This window comes from Malus domestica, chromosome 11 (genome assembly GCF_042453785.1).
Source record: "Malus domestica chromosome 11, GDT2T_hap1".
Classification (NCBI taxonomy): domain Eukaryota; kingdom Viridiplantae; phylum Streptophyta; class Magnoliopsida; order Rosales; family Rosaceae; genus Malus; species Malus domestica.
In genome coordinates this window covers 16,571,765-16,587,876 of record NC_091671.1, presented here as the reverse complement: position 1 = coordinate 16,587,876, position 16,112 = coordinate 16,571,765, and the positions used below count along the sequence as shown (strand labels likewise).

The window sequence follows — 16,112 nt, the reverse complement described above, 5'->3', positions numbered from 1 at the left end:
TTTGATGACGTGAAAAAGTTCCAATTGGTCATCTACAAGAGTCGAGCCTAACACATCTTACTTAAGAAATAAAAAGGTAATGAAAGAAAAAAAAAAAACTTGTGCGACGTAGGTACACGGGCGTAATGCAAAAAAGCTCAAGTTATCTACCAAGTTAACTTAAGCTATTTATTGTATACTCAAAACGACTCAAGTTATGTACCAAGCTTGTACATTTTAAGCTCGCTCAAGCTCGACTCATATAATTAAAAAGCAATTAAAAAATATGTAAATTCATTACACACTGACAAATAAGAAATGTGATTGTTTGAAATGCCCTCTTTTGGAAGCTGATCAGTTACAAAACGCATTGCTGCAGGATGGCTCTTTGCAGTCATAATTGAGAGTTCTCGTATTGTAGAAAGTTGTTTGTCATTTTATCACTTAAAACATATGAATAATAATTTTCACTAAATTATTCTCATTTAGCGTGCAAATGAAATCACAAGTGCTCAACTATCTCTAAATAGTAGCATATTCTATAAAATTAGAATCATTACAAAAAAAGCTAGCAAACATTCCATTACCTGTAAATTTGGAGTAGTGAATTCACCAAATAACTTGACATGGAATATGTGTACATCAAATGGGTGATATGTGACAAGTATATATTCTTGATAGACATCCATCACCATTGGTTTAGCCAGCAATGGTTTTCGATAAATTAGCGAGCTCTGACCAAGATGATATCCAATAGTACATAATAAAACAACTAAAAAAATAATCCACACTGGTTCCATATCTCACACCCTTCTCTCTTTCTACTCCGGCTCTCTACTCTAGCTACCAGTTTTTTATTCTTCAAGTGCACATAACGAATTACTTAAACCCCACAAGATTTGGAAAAGCAAGGCACCGCACTCTTGATTGCACATGCTTCATAACAAACATCTTATCAATAAGTTTGCAAGTACAGATGAAATTCACACCAAAACGTTCTCGTATAGTGAAAACAATGACAAAAGTAGGCAACTTTAATTGGAGCAGAAATTTCACAAACACATAATCAACATAAAAGTTTAAATTTTGACATTGCTCCAGCAAACATCACAACTCCCATCCTTGATTTTGATACATCAGTCATCCAAAAATCTCAAAACACAGTAAGGAGGATAAACAACAGGGAAAAAAACATAAATTGAAGAACCCCCACTTCCAAATTGGAAACAGAAAACCAATTTCACACAAACCAATCAGTGAAACCTTCAATCACAATAGAAAAATAATAATTCCCAATTTTTACAAATTCTGTAACATTTTCCCCCAATTTTTCCATCAGACCATTATAGATATGGAGAGAGGGTAGCGTGAGAATGTGTTTGGAGAGGACTTGGAGAAAACGACGGCGTCAAGACTGTTGAGGATCCAGATGGCTTTGATGCTGCAACCTCTGGTCATGGCTTCTCTCAGCAACTGATTATCCGACAGAAGACAGCGTCACACACCTCTGCGGGTTTCAGAAATGTTAAATCTTCAACTCACTGTTTTAAATTCCGTCACTACGGCGTTGTTTCAATCTAGTTATTTAAAGGAAAAAGAAAGGGAAAATATTCTTCATCAGTATCTTCAGACTGCACAACAAGCAATCGATCATCACCATATATCACTTGACGAACATATGTAAATTCAAATAAGTACTACAAACAAGACCGTAAAAGTTTCAAATATGTAAATTCAAATTCTTTCTTCAAAAATGTTCACTACAGGGAAGAAACACTACAATATTCTAGGAGAACAGTTAATGCAATAAATTGGAGAAAACCAGGTTAAAGCATATTTCCCCAGAAGGGCAACAACTACAAAATTGGTGGATAATATAAGAGTTCTCAACATATTAATGTAGAGAAGTATCATCAGAAGATCCTACTATCTGTCAACATCATCTTGATATTTGGTTCTATGAAAGTGAAACAGAATATGATTAAACTTTAAACATGTACCTAATGAAGCTATATCTGTGTACTTGTCACTGAAGGCATACACATCCACCCATATCTGGAACTTGGTAAATTCCGCAGCCATCTGCTTGTAGAAAGGATCCCCTGGTAGTCTTAGTAGATGCTCTTTATTAGAGCCATAGACACGAAGATCATCTCCAACTTTAAGCGACCAACACCAAGAGATGGCAGTGTGTTTTGAAAAATTAACAATTTTCCTCCAAGGTTGGTCTGCAAAAGCACACACGTAGACATAAGTTATTGCAAAGTAAATGCACAACCAGACTCTTGGAACTGCATAATGAAGTACTTAATAGTCAATTACTCAAGGAATACATAACTTAACACATTGCTTTTATAATTGGTGATAAATTTTATCCAAAGGTAAAATTAAAATTGCTATTTGTGAAGAAGCTCACACTCCATAAGCATAAGCAAGGCTTTAAGAGCTGGACCAAAAGCAGACTCCACATTCACGTTGTCTTGAAACATAGACTCCACTACGCTTCTTGATTCAGATAGATTAACAAGAAGATCATATGGTAATGGAACAAATACATCATCCACATCTGAGACCACCATCATTTGAGGCTGAGTCAAAGATGAATGCACATAAGACTCACAGGATCTCAGCACAAATGTTGGTAGTCGGACAAAAAAAATAGAAAAGAACAAATTATGTTAACACTTAACAATGACAACAGAAAACACATACCTTCAAAGCATGACCGGATGGTTTGGGCCACAACCTGCAAAGAGGTCATCCAAAAATTTCAATAATTCCAACAGAAAGGTAAATGGACCTTTGGTAGTAGGTAATCAAAGATATAATAAAAACAACTCAAATGAAAAGACATCACAACCTTCCATGAGACTAACATAAAACATAAAACTTACATGATATCTTTATCTTTATAGAATGGAGATGATCAGACGATTTGTTGGGAATATTAGTGTGGGTAGATGAGAAGCGATGTTAAACCCTCAGCCTCCTGCTTTTTCCTTTACAAGTTTATATTAATCCTCATCCGAACTACAATAATAACTCTCGCTATCCTCACTACTATCATTTCCGAATTCCCATTCGTCCTCATCTTCGTTTGCCTCTTTTGGTGCATTGTATTGAGGCAAATCACCAAGGTCAATTGATATTTCGAATTCGGGTACTCTAGCTATGTCAAATGGTTTTTGCACAATATTAGTATCTCGGAGTGTTTCTTCACCAATTTCTATCGAAGATGATAACTGTTGGTCAGCGACGTTGTCGTTGTCATCATGATCTAGTTCCGGAATATCATATAGCCCTCTTCGCTCAATCTTCTGAACAACTTTCCAACCATTGACGGCTTTAGGGTCATCTAGATAGAATATTTGTTTCGCCATAGTTGCCAAAATGTATGGGTCTTCATCGTACCAATGTCTCGTACTGTTTACTGATAGTAAACCATGATCTCGCTTAACACTCGTTCGGTTATGTGGGTTTGTATCAAACCAAAGGCACTTAAACAGTATCACTTGACACCTGTCTTTGTAAAGCAATTGTACTACACTAGTTAGTCTGCCATAAAAATTAATGTCTTTACTGTTGCCTGCACCTGGGACATGAACACCACTATTTTGAGTAGACAACTTGTCATCATGTGTTGCCCCCAAGAACTTGATCCCGTTCACATGACAACCCGAGAACAATTCAACGTGAAGCGGTCCTCTCGCCAAGTTATATAATTCTTCATCGTAAGAGGGTGAATTCAATTCCTTCAATTTGTTCATCTAATATGACATATACAAAAAGTTAACATGTTAGTGTAACCAAATTTAAAGAAAGGCATGAACAAGTTGGAAAATATGCTTAATTCAAACCACATACAACTTACATGTGCATGAAACCACGAAGGAAACAAGTCACGGTGCTTCTTGGCATATAAATGTGAAGGATGTTCCCGCTTCATCAATTGTTCATGCTCTTCAAGGTATGGCAAAGTCTTCTCACAATTGTTGAGTATGAACCAATGCGCTACCTCCATGTCATTTTTGGTAAACAATTCGCCTTTTACAGGATCGCCAAATGGTCGCGCAATTTGGGCAAAAACAGACAGTTTCTCTTTTCTAACACCACCGTCATTATTGCGTTGAGGACGATTGAAAGCTGTCTCAACATCTTCAAGATACATTGCACAAAAAGTTAGTGACTCATATGTGACCCATGCCTCCACCAGTGATCTTTCGGGCTTTGCCCTGTTTCGAACACATTTTTTCAACTCACCAAGATATTTGCACAAATAAAAGGTATGCTACAAATTATTCAAAGCTTTCATTGATCATGAATCTATTATATATATATATATATATATATATATATATATATATACACACACGCTTAATTAAGTACCTTTCTACTGGATACATCCATGGACAGTTCATTGGTCCGACAAGCAATGTCTCATCTGGCAAGTGAATCATCACGTGAATCATACTTGTAAAGAAAGCTAGGGGAAATATCTGTTCGAATTTGCATAAGACGTTCACAATGTCGTCCTGCAATTGTTTAACATCCGACTTTCGCAAACACCTTGCAGTCAACTACGAAAAAAATCTCGACAACAACATGATTGGTTTCACCATATCAAGTGGCAATAATTGTCGAATACCAACCGGAAGAAGGCGTTGAAGTATCACATGACAATCATGACTCTTCATGTTTGAAAATTTACACTCATTCACGTTCATGCAACGTGAGATATTGGAAGCATACTCATCTGGAAACTTTACAGAAGAAATAAAGTTGAAAAAAACTCTTTCTTTCCATTTGTCTTAACTGTAAAAAAAAGGATGGTCTTTCTTCAACGTACCACCGACTCTCTACATCCATAAGGATGACCTAATGCCCATTCGTTCCAAATCAAGATGAGCTTCAATCGCGTCCTTCGTTTTTCCTTCAGTGTCTAGAATTGTCCCGACCAAAGTATCAAACACATTTTTCTCAATATGCATAACATCTAAGTTGTGCCTCAGTTTTAACTTTGACCAGTATGGGAGCTCAAATAACATAGTCTTGTGCATCCAGTTCAGATGTGTAGTTGGTCTAGGCGTACTGACCCCTTTGCCGAAATGACCAAATTCCAAACGATTTAACTGATCCAAAATCTCATCTCCGGACCATTCTATTGGTCTTAGTCGAGTCTCTTTTGTGCCGTGGAAGGCTTTATCATTTTGACGCCACTCGTTGTCCCAAGGAAGCCATCTACAATGACCAAGATAACAAACTTTTCTCGCATGCCAAGACGATGTTATGTTCTCCTTGCATATTGGACTTGCCAAATAACCCTTAGTCATCCACCCAGAAACCATTGCATACGCAGGAAAATTGTTTACTATCCACATCACTGCCGCTCGCATGGTGAACATCTGCCCAGTATACTTATCGTATGTACGAACATCTTTTTCCTATAAATCTTTTAACTCATCAACTAACGGCCGCAAATAAACATCAATGGACTTTCCTAGATCTTTGCTCATTAATAGAGTCAACATCATGTATTCTTTTTTCATGCACTTCCAAGGCGGCATATTATAAGGAAACACGACGACCGGCCAAGTGCTGTGGTTTTGGTTTAAAACCCCAAACGGATTAAATTCGTCGGTGTCAAGTCCCAATCTGACGTTGCGTGGGTCAGCTGCAAAATCTGGGTACATCCGATCAAATTCTTTCCATGCCTCTCCATCTGCAGGATGCCTCATAACATCGTCATTTACCCGTCCTTCTTTATGCCATCTCATGTCGGTTGCCATATGCATCGACATGTACAATCGTTGCAACATAGGCTTCAATGGAAGATAACGCATTACTTTTTGTGGAATCTTGGTCTTTCTATTCTGTGATGTCATTTTAAACCTCAGCTCATTGCAGATAGGGCATTTATCCAACTGTTTGTTCTCCTTATAAAATAATATACAATTATTTACACATGCGTGAATTTTTTCATACCCCAATCCGAGACCCTTCAACACTTTTTGGGCACTTTTTTTATCTTCAGGTAAACAATTCTCCTTTGGAAGCATCCTCTTGATAACTCCCAAAAAGTAATCAAAACACTTGTTTGACAAATGAAACTTGATCTTTCCATGCATAAACTCCACAATTGCTGAGAGCACCGAAAAGTTCTCGCAACCCGGATATAATTCTTGCTTAACATTTTTCAATAGTTTTTCATAGTTTTTAAATTCCTCATTGTCTATGGTTAGACGACCGTCATCTCCCCCTTCCTGATTGGTGTTGCTCGAGGTGTATGGATAAACGTCATTTACGATATTCATAACTTGTTCACTAGGATACACATTAGATTCAACAGTCTCCACTTGTGTCACGTATGAAGATGAAGCTTGGTCTAATCGTTCTCCATGATGATACCAAGTAGTATAAGCCTTCATCATCCCATTTCTTACTAAATGAAATCGAACATTTTCGAATGTCTCCCACATTGAATTGTTACACCTTCTACATGGACATCGGATATGAGTTGAACCTGGGTTGTGTCTAGTTACGAATTCAGTGAACTTATCTATTCCATCCAAGTACTCAACATCACATCTATTATGATTATGTATCCACTGTCTGTCCATTTTGTCTGCAATCCCAATAAAAGTACAAGAGTTACAACAACTTCAACTACTGTATTGTCACCTTATTCCTCCGGTAAGGGCCATATCCCATTCAAAAATGCACAGTTATGTGTCGTAATTTACGATTCCAATGGATTAAATTTCGACGTGGGCTAATTTCGGCAGCATCTCCTTACAATTCTTCAAGTGCACGCTGTAGATACATAATATCCACCGTGTACTCGAAGAACAATAGGAAATGTTACCAAAATTTCCACTATCGAAACCTAATCCGTGAACCGCAAACTACAACACATAACTATGCATTCCCAAACTGTCCATAAAATGGGACAACTCAAGAATTAATTTGACCGCAGTCATGCTTTCGCATCCATACACGAAATCCAACTAATTCTCAAACGGGAAACTAAACTTTTCTTGAAAAAAGTGTACAAAGTTACGTAGTATTAATTTCGTACAACACAAAACAATTTTGTACGTGATGTACAAAAAATTGTGCATACAAATAAATTAAATCACAATAATTACTAAAGCTAAATAAAATAGATAAAATTAATAAAGATCAATTACAAATTCAATCCCAAAAAACTCCAACATGACCAAAAAAGGGCATAGCACGCAGGCAAGGGTACACAATAACAAGTATAAGGAATCTGAAGGTGCTCAAAAATTGGTGTTCATATGTGATCAGGGGAAATAATATAGCTATAGAAAATAGGTTAAAATGAAAACCAAACTCTTGACCGAAATTTTAGATCTTTACAATCTTCCTTAAAATATTGCTTTTGCTTTTATTTTTTTATGGTAATTTTAAAAATTTCCTATCCATGAGGATTAAAAACTCCTTTGTACCATTAATAGATTCAATAAATCTTCATAGAGGGCATGATATGATATGTTATAAATTTTAAAGATAAAAGGATTGTTCATAAATTTCCAAAGAGTGTCCTATTTGTCGACCCTTCTTGTTTCATATATCGAACTAGACAGCTATTTTATAATGTCAGTTTTGATTTATCAGTAGTCCAGTGATCATTTCATTTGATTCAGATTGTTTGTTCATGTAATGGTATTCGACAGGTAGATTTTCTTAAGGGACACTAATATGTGTCATATGTGTGATTTTCTTGTTGGTGAAGATGTGAAGGCCTAAAGGACGAGAAACTTTGATACCCTTAAATCCCACATAGGCTATGACTGGGTAGATTTATATCCATTATTATTTGTGCCTTTTGTGAATAAGCTTTTAGCTGTTTAGTGGTTGCTTAGTTTTATTTGTTTCTGTGCATTATGTGTTGCAGGGCCTTAAGTATGTCATGCTATTGTGTTGTTTAATTGAGTTACGCAAACTCAAAAGAGCCCATTATTTGCAATCACGTTAATTTTCAAGACTTTTTCAAGTCAATTTAATTTATGATGATTTGAAGTAAATGTCATTTTAATTTCCATTGTTGGTAGATTCACAAAAGACATGTATGATTGTATTAGGCTATAAAATGAAAAGTTGTCCCTTCGTTCAATTTCATGTTTTTGCTCACGTTTTAATCTCTCTTCCTTGCGTTGCCTCTCACGCATCAACCTCTCTTTTCTTTTCGTCTCTCACTCTTGTTTTTCCATTTCCTTCCTCATTCTATAAACAGAAAAATCAAAATATCAGCATATTAATTGCTATGCTTCAGAAACAATTGTTTAGGACTTAAAAATAGAACCTTTCTCCTCAGAATTTCTTGTTTCTCCAGCTTTTTGCGGATCCGCAACTCATGAGCTTCAACTTCTTTAGCGATTCTCGCTTCTTCACTCTACAAGGTGCAACTGGTTAAGTCATTGGTTGAGAAAATATACTATTATACTAAAGTTAACTGAACAAGTATACCTTGTGTTTCCTCTCAATTCTTAGGATAGAGTCATTAATTTGGCCTTCAGATAATACGTTAGAGTTTCTAGTGCAGGTGCAACAACAGGGGGATTACTAAACTGAGTATTTACCCTCACATTAGAGAAGGAGTCCCTTTGTGCTACACTACCATCATCAATAGGAGATCAAAATTTTCAATATATTGGGTATTTACCAAACTGAGTATTTACCCTCAATCATATATGCATGATAAGAACAAAAGAGATCAAATTTTTCAATATATTGGGTAATATTAACCAAAATTTCAATACAATCATATATATAAAAAAAATGGATGAATAACATAGAGGTTTTTAAATCACCTGAGTGTGATCAGGCGACTATGGAGGTTTGCAGGTGAGGAAGAGGGGAAGGTAGCTATGGAGTTTTTGACTTGTGTTAGAACATTGAAAATTGAAAAGAAAGACAAAAAGGTATATTTTCGTGTTGACTTTGCGCGACGAAGCTAGGCGTCGTGCAAAACAGCTTTGCGCGACGTAGTGAACCTGCATCGCACAAAGATGGAAAAAAAACGGTAAAACAAGCTTGGTTTGGAGGCAAACTCTTGCGCGACGCATAAGACGTCGCGCAAATGGTCTTTGTGTGACGGTACTTTACGCGACAAAGGAGTGCGTCGCGCAAAACAGTTTTGTGCGACGAAGGTACAACTACGTCGTGCAAAACAGTTTTGCATGACGTACTCCTTCATCGTGCAAAGACCACTTGCGCGACGTCTTGTGTGTTAGTGTCGCGCAAACATACTTTACGCGACGAAATTTGCTGCGTCGCTCAAGTTTCCGTGGCGCAAACATGTTTTTGTACTAGTGGGAGTAATTCTAATTGGAGGATGTTCATGAGTTTTTCAAGGTGATTGTATCAAAGTTTCATATTTTTCTACTTAGCTGTTTGACCGTGGTGAAGAAATAAAGGCCCGGCCACAGCTTTCCCAGATTGATGTTTCTGGACGTTTTGTATATTTTGAAGGCCAAGATGGCATATTTTGAGGAACATTCCTTCTGATGATTTGTAGGGGACGTCTCCCGATTTCAAAAGAGACCTTTTGGGACCAAATCTGAGTTGATTTGGTTAGTCAAAAGACTAATTTTCTGAGAAGTCCGAATTTTAGTTTAAATAGGAAACCTTTTATTTTCTGTTTTATTATTTTTTTATGTTTCCTAGTATTATTCTAAGACCTTTTCTAGTAAGGATTTTATTTTGTAGTAGTATAAATAAGGCTTTTTAGCCATTAGGTAAAGAGGGGGGAAGAACGCAAGCATTTTGGTTTTAGAGAGCTTTTGACGATTCAAGTTTATTTTTCAAGATGATTTCTATCCATGTTTTTAATAATATTTTGTTTTATGATTATTCGTAACTAGTTTCGTTTGTTAGGGTAAGGCCACGAGCCTTAGCAAGAATATTTAGTTTCTTTTCAATTTGCTTATGTATTATGCATGCAAGTTTTGAATTATTAATCACTGTGCTTTAAACTATCTAATTGTCTTAATGATTGGCCACCATTAGGGTATGTAGAAAAGTAATTTGATGTAATTTTGGCGGAGGGCTGTCCTTGGAATTGACTAAGGCTTCTTGTGGTTAATATGTGTAACTTCTTAGGATGGACGACACGTCTTAAGGGTTATATGGTTTTTCAAAAGGATTTCACAAAACTTAATGAGTTTTGCATGTTCACATTTGATTTGGACACCACGGACGGGTTGCATGTTACATATACGTTCTCTGTTGGAGGTTTCAAATAGGGCATACTTGAGGAAAACCTAACCTTCAAAATATGCATGTGTAATTCATAAGTAAATAGAAGAATTACGTAGGATTGTTAAGGTGACGGCGGAACTCTAGTGCTCAAATTTATTTTCAAAACTATTTTCTTTTGTTTTTTTATTACTTTGCCAATTTATTTAATTGTTTTTAATTAAATTCGTTTTTAATATTTTAGGTCATAAAATCATTTTTTTCTAAACTTTGTTTTCAAATAATTAATTAAGATTTGGTTTTAACATAAATGATTCATTCAATACCTGCGGAAAACAACCTTGCTTGAGCTGCTATACTACGATAACCTTGTACTCTTGCAAGTATTTTTAAGTGTTTTTATCCCTACTTTTGCAGGTGGTAAAAATCTCTATTATGGTGCAAACACGAAATCCCTATTAGCCGAAGTAGAAATAGTTTCCAGATGTTTAGCTCATATGGAGTCCAATCCATAAAACACACAAGTAACCTCACCATTTTTGCACCTACTTTGGTTAGATTTCCTTCTTCTGAATGAAAAATTTACCAAGAAATTATGATGGAAAGGAGAATGAAATGATAAACTTATCGTAACGCATTTGAAAGTTTCCCTCCATCGACCACAGCCTCTGCAACTTTGATAGAAACTAACAAGTGAACTCAAAAGCTAAATCAAATTTTTGTTATCGTACATGCATGACTAAATTATTATTGTTGCCATGAGGAGTATTAAGTAAGAGAGTTGCGTAGAAAAATAGCAAAGCAGAATTTTAGGTGATGTTAGCCTGGAACTAGAAAATTGAAAAAGAGTGCTAAGAACGTACAATTAAAAAGGGGGCAAAGTGTGTTTTATAATGTTTTGTTAGTTGTGCGTTCATGTTATCAACAAAATTCTAAAAGACATTAGGCGCTAGTATGGCAGTAGGTTGGGACCTAGCGCCTAAGCGGAGTAAGTGGATTTATATATTTTATTATATATCATATAAATTAATTAAATTTACTATATATTATATAAACTAGCATTTGTGTTCATACACACAAAGTGTGTATGAACACATTTTTTTAGAAAAATGAGAAGGAGAGAGGGAGAGAGAGAGAACATGGGGGGAGTGGGAGGTTTTTGTTTTTGGTTTTTATTTTTTATTTTTATTTTTATAATTTTAAATATTGAAGATATTTTAACATCACCCGTATGCAAGACTTCAATAAAAAACAGTAAAATTTGGACGTGTGAAATTACATTATTGCCCATCATTTTTTTGTGTGATAGAAGACTAAATAGTTTTTTCACCCTCTTTTGATTGACAAAGATGATTTTATTAATTAATAGAGATAAACAATAAATAATTGTTAGTTTTGTATCATTTTCGAAGTCCACAAGTTTTGTTCGGCATTTTATTCTTATTAATATTACAATGCAAGGTTGGACTTGTATTCCCCGTTATTAACAAAATTGTCACCGAGTATCCTACGACAGTCCAATCCATTTATAAATGGGCATAATGGACCCTAACAACAACAACAACCTCTTTAAAAAGAAAACCTAACTAAAGCTGCTACTACCAAGCCATTTCCACCATCAACCATATCTGCAATTGCAGATCCATACCCTCTCCCACTCGTTCTCTCTCTCGTCTTATAGACTGTCGTCGACTCGTCTTCTAGCACACTGAGAGGGATACGGCGAGACTCACGGAGACAAGATGTGAGAATCAAAGCGCCCAGACTGTCCAGCGTCCACCTTCTTTTGGGTAGGCATTTGTTTTTTCTTAGGCTGCCCAGATCTTAGACCGCCTAGCCTCCGCCTAGTCCGCCCAAGCGACCACTTTACACCGCCTAATAGTTTTGCTGATTTATTAAATGATTTCGGGTTAATCATGGCGAAGCACTGCCGCCTAGACCGCTTTTTAGAACAATGGTTATCAATAACAGAATGAAATATTTTTTTACCTTGCAATAATTAGTATCAGATTCAATCTCAACCGTTGATAATGTTTTTAATCTAATGGATGAAAAATGGGTGTCATAATTTATGTCAAAAATGTCTCCAGATTCTGATCTCCTATCTCATAGTATATGTCGAGCAAAAAATAATTCGGATATTTTGGAGCTAACACATGGACTTTTATCTGCAAGAGGCGAGAATGCCCTCATTAAATTGGCGAGGCTTACATTTGTTCCACGTGCAGTAGAATCACCAAAAAAACTCGCTGCTGACTACAATCTCTCCAAGCTCTTATGTTCATGGCAGGGATAAAAGTCAAAAGTATTAAAGATAGAATTAATAACTGAATCCTATATTTAAAGCCTTCTTTATTGAAGACAAACTCAATCAAATTCAATCAAGAATACCACGAGATAATCCCAAGATATTATTTAATTAATAATATATTTGGGATAATTCTCTCCCAACGAATGACACACCTTGACCAACAAGACGCCGACACATGACGCGAGACCTCTCCCCATAGCCGCCACATCTCCCTATAATACCCCATTTTGCCTCAAATTTCGGTAAGTTTTTGCTATGCAATTAAGCCCTAAACTTTCTCTTTTCAAAAAATCTAACTTAGGCATCAAAAATCCATTGGTCAAACCATCCATCCCTCCGCTCCTTGGATGCATGGGTTTGGTCTTTAATCAAAGGTGTTTAATTATTTTGGCAATACAATTTCATCAAGACTAGATATGGTAGATTTTTGCTACCAAAAATTGGTGCATTCATGAAGAAACTCTCACAATTCCTGTTGGAATTTCCCTCTCTTCGAATTTTTCTAGCGTTTTCACTCTCTGAATTTTTTACTTCCTTGATTTATATGCCCTAGAGAAAGGAAAACATAGTTGGAAATTCTAAAACCACAATGAATGGCACTCCTTACGTGCCTGAATTTGCACCCATAGATGAAAGTCATGCTATTACTCGTGACGAAACATCGAGAATACTTGGTCAACTCACTAGATCTCTTTCTTCTGTGTTTCAAATCAAAACACATCCTTCATGAAAGTTGTTTGTCTGCCTAACATCTATAACATACCTAAATTCCAGGAAGATACAACAGTGCAATCATTCCAGATGTTCAAAATTCAGACTTAGTGTGCAATTTTCGCAGAAATATAGACAACCATGTTAAGGGTGCCAAAACCCTACTTTCTATAGCTCGAATCCAAATTGTCTCTTCACGAAAGTTGTTCTCTTCACGAAAGTCTCTTCCAAATTTCAACCTCATCCAAGTATCACATGCTCTGTTGCGGCACAACTCGCAACAGCAGCACAAGCCAACAGTGTTGGAAATATGCCCTGAAAGTCAATCTTTGGAAGAAACCTTTCAGGACAAATGAATCGATGTATGGATGACTCTTATACATCAAATGACAAAAACACGAATTAGGACTATCTCAATAAACGATATATGTCCTAAATAGTGTATCCATGGACAATGGATCGATTGAAAAAGTAATCTAATGATGTTAGACTACAGAGACCTTCTTCACATAACCATTATGTCCAAAAAGGTTCCTAGTCATTGGATTGTCGGAGGGAAACTGACAATGCTTAGACCGGTACATACTGTGTCCGTTTCAAATGGAAGGATGGAAAGTCTCATCCCATTCGTGTTGTGATCCTAAGACAAGTATGTAGGTGCTCATTAAGAGAATGAGTTCACTGAACACAATCGAACGAGAGTACTTGCATGGAGGTCTACTCACATGTCAAGCAAGTAACTCTAATGGTTGGAATAATGTAAGTAGTCCTTTGACCTGAGGCATCGTCGTTGTCTTATGGCTAAGTACTTAATCTTTGATTATGTCAAAGTCACCCCATTCGTGGATGTCCACGGCATAATTGGGGTTAAGCCACTTAGTCATGAAGGCAAGTGAATGCGCAACAAGGAATCTCTAATCCTCGATTAGAGAGGAAGAATACGCTAAGATATGATTCGGGAATCTTCGGCCGAAGTATCGAGCGTAATAAAGGAAAGCGTTCCTATACGACTCAATTGAATCATATAAGAAGGAATAATCACATTAGGGGTTTGACATAATATATCCATACCCTAGTAATGTGATTGAGAGTATTGTTTTAGAGAAGGATCGAATTACATTGTAATTCCAACTGAATAGGTTCTCCGAACAACTTCTACATTAGCTTGGGTAGCTATGATATATGGTTAGATGTCACTCATAGCTTGTGAGTTCTTCTAGATGATTAAATGTAGTCGTCAAAGAAGAAAGGTGAATTAAAATGAAGTTTTAATTCACTAAGTGATTGGATTAAATATAATCAATTAGATTGATGTCAATCACCTCACTGCCTTGCTAATTAGAACCTAAAATGATTGTACACGGATACACTCTTGTAGTGAGTAATTAATGGATTATGGAAATAATTAATTGGATTGATTAAGTGTTGTGATTAATTTAGAAAGTCTAAAGAAATCATAAAAGCGATAAAAGATCGTTTTGGGCTTAAAGAAACGTTCGGGTTTAATTGGGCCCATTGGGCCTAAACCCATTGGGCTTTTATTTAAGCATAGGATGACTTGAAATAATAAAAGCCCAAAGCCCAAACCAAACACTAAAGGGCCGGCCACTTAAAGGGTTTGGGAGAGATATTTAGTTAAGTTGTTGACTAGGTTTCTTTTGTCTATATAAGGAACTTTATAGCACAAAGTTCATTAGGGTTTTTGTGAGTTTTTGAACAACAAAGAGGCAAAAGAAAATAGCTCTCTAAAACCACAAAGGCCGGCCACCTAGAGGGTGAATTTACTAACAATCTTTTACCCTTTTGGTTATTCCTCCATCCATCTCACTACACTAGTGGGTGTGGATCTTTAGAGGTCTTCTCCTTTGGAGACTTAAGGAGAACCTTGGAGCACTCTTACTAACAAAGTGGAGGAGGCAAGGAGGGAGGCTAGGCTCAAGGACTTTAAGGAACAAAGGGCTTGGAGGTGGTCCACCCTTGGTCTCAAGTCTAGATCAAGAGGTATAAGACTAAACCTACACTTTGTTCTTTACTAAAATGTTTTGATGCATTATATATAAACCTATGAACCTTGAAGGGGATTTGCATGACTATAGCTTTGATATTATTTGATAAATTGCTTCCGTTGCTTATGTATATAAATCTTGAATTGTATATGCATGCTAGTCATTTAGAAATCCCATGTGTTAAGCTCATAATTTTCCCTTCAAGTGGTATCAGAGCCAAAGGTTTATATATAATGTGTCTTTTTGGATTTTATGCATATGGGTATTAATATTATGTATGACATAATTATTGCTTCATTCAAAATATGTTTATCTTTTGTTTTTCAATAGTTGAAAAATGTTAGTCAATAGTTGAGAAAGATATGTATGCAAAAGATGTTTTGTATGCATGAATGAAAATTGAGTTTTGAACTAATTTGACATATTATTTCTTTATTTAAAGTATGTTTATCTTTTGTTTTTCAATGGTTGAAAAATATAAATCAAGAGTTGAAAAAGATATGCATGTAAAAAGGTGTTTTAGATGCATGAATGAAGAGTAAGTTATGAACAAAATTTGGGGTTTTTGAACCAAAGGGAGGGCACGGTTTTGGGGTGGTTTGTTGGGTTGTGTTTGTGTTTTATTGTAAACCACTCTCACATCCTTTTAAAGCTAGAAAGTAGAAACCTTGTCACTTTTGTTTTTGGGTTTGAAAAATCACCAAGAATACACAAATCTTGAAAATATGTTCATGGTTTTGTTCTTGGTGTTCATGGTTGGTTTTTGGTGAAAATGGTTTTATATGGTTTTCATGCATTGTTTTGTGGTTTTGGATGATGTTCATACCATCCATAACCATATCATAAATTTATAAAACCCTAGACTTGACTAGGAGGATTTCCAT

General features: G+C 36.0%; 2 protein-coding genes across 2 annotated transcripts; both read right to left on the bottom strand.

Moving 5' to 3' along the window:
• Window positions 1-2,993: 2,993 nt before the first annotated feature.
• LOC139189454 (uncharacterized) lies at window positions 2,994-5,324 on the bottom strand. Its single transcript, XM_070808410.1, has 5 exons — window positions 4,862-5,324; window positions 4,629-4,732; window positions 4,366-4,511; window positions 3,851-4,211; window positions 2,994-3,746 (listed from the first exon to the last, which is right to left on the bottom strand). The coding sequence occupies exons 1-5, from the start codon at window positions 5,322-5,324 to the stop codon at window positions 2,994-2,996; spliced, it is 1,827 nt and encodes a 608-aa protein (XP_070664511.1).
• Window positions 5,325-5,420: 96 nt separating this feature from the next.
• Window positions 5,421-6,596, bottom strand: LOC103453394 (uncharacterized). Its single transcript, XM_070808409.1, has one exon. It carries the CDS (start codon window positions 6,594-6,596, stop codon window positions 5,421-5,423), a length of 1,176 nt encoding a protein of 391 aa, XP_070664510.1.
• Window positions 6,597-16,112: the final 9,516 nt, after the last annotated feature.

Bases quoted from the DNA above. Each gene is read 5' to 3' on its own strand.
- LOC139189454 (XM_070808410.1), bottom strand. From the start codon at position 5,324: ATGGTTTCTGGGTGGATGACTAAGGGTTATTTGGCAAGTCCAATATGC. The intron at 4,733-4,861 runs GCATTAGGTCAT...TAAAGTTTCCAG, and splicing joins TCTTGATTTGGAACGAATGG to ATGAGTATGCTTCCAATATC. The intron at 4,212-4,365 runs GTACTTAATTAA...TGTTCGAAACAG, and splicing joins TGGATGTATCCAGTAGAAAG to GGCAAAGCCCGAAAGATCAC.
- LOC103453394 (XM_070808409.1), bottom strand. From the start codon at position 6,596: ATGGACAGACAGTGGATACATAATCATAATAGATGTGATGTTGAGTAC.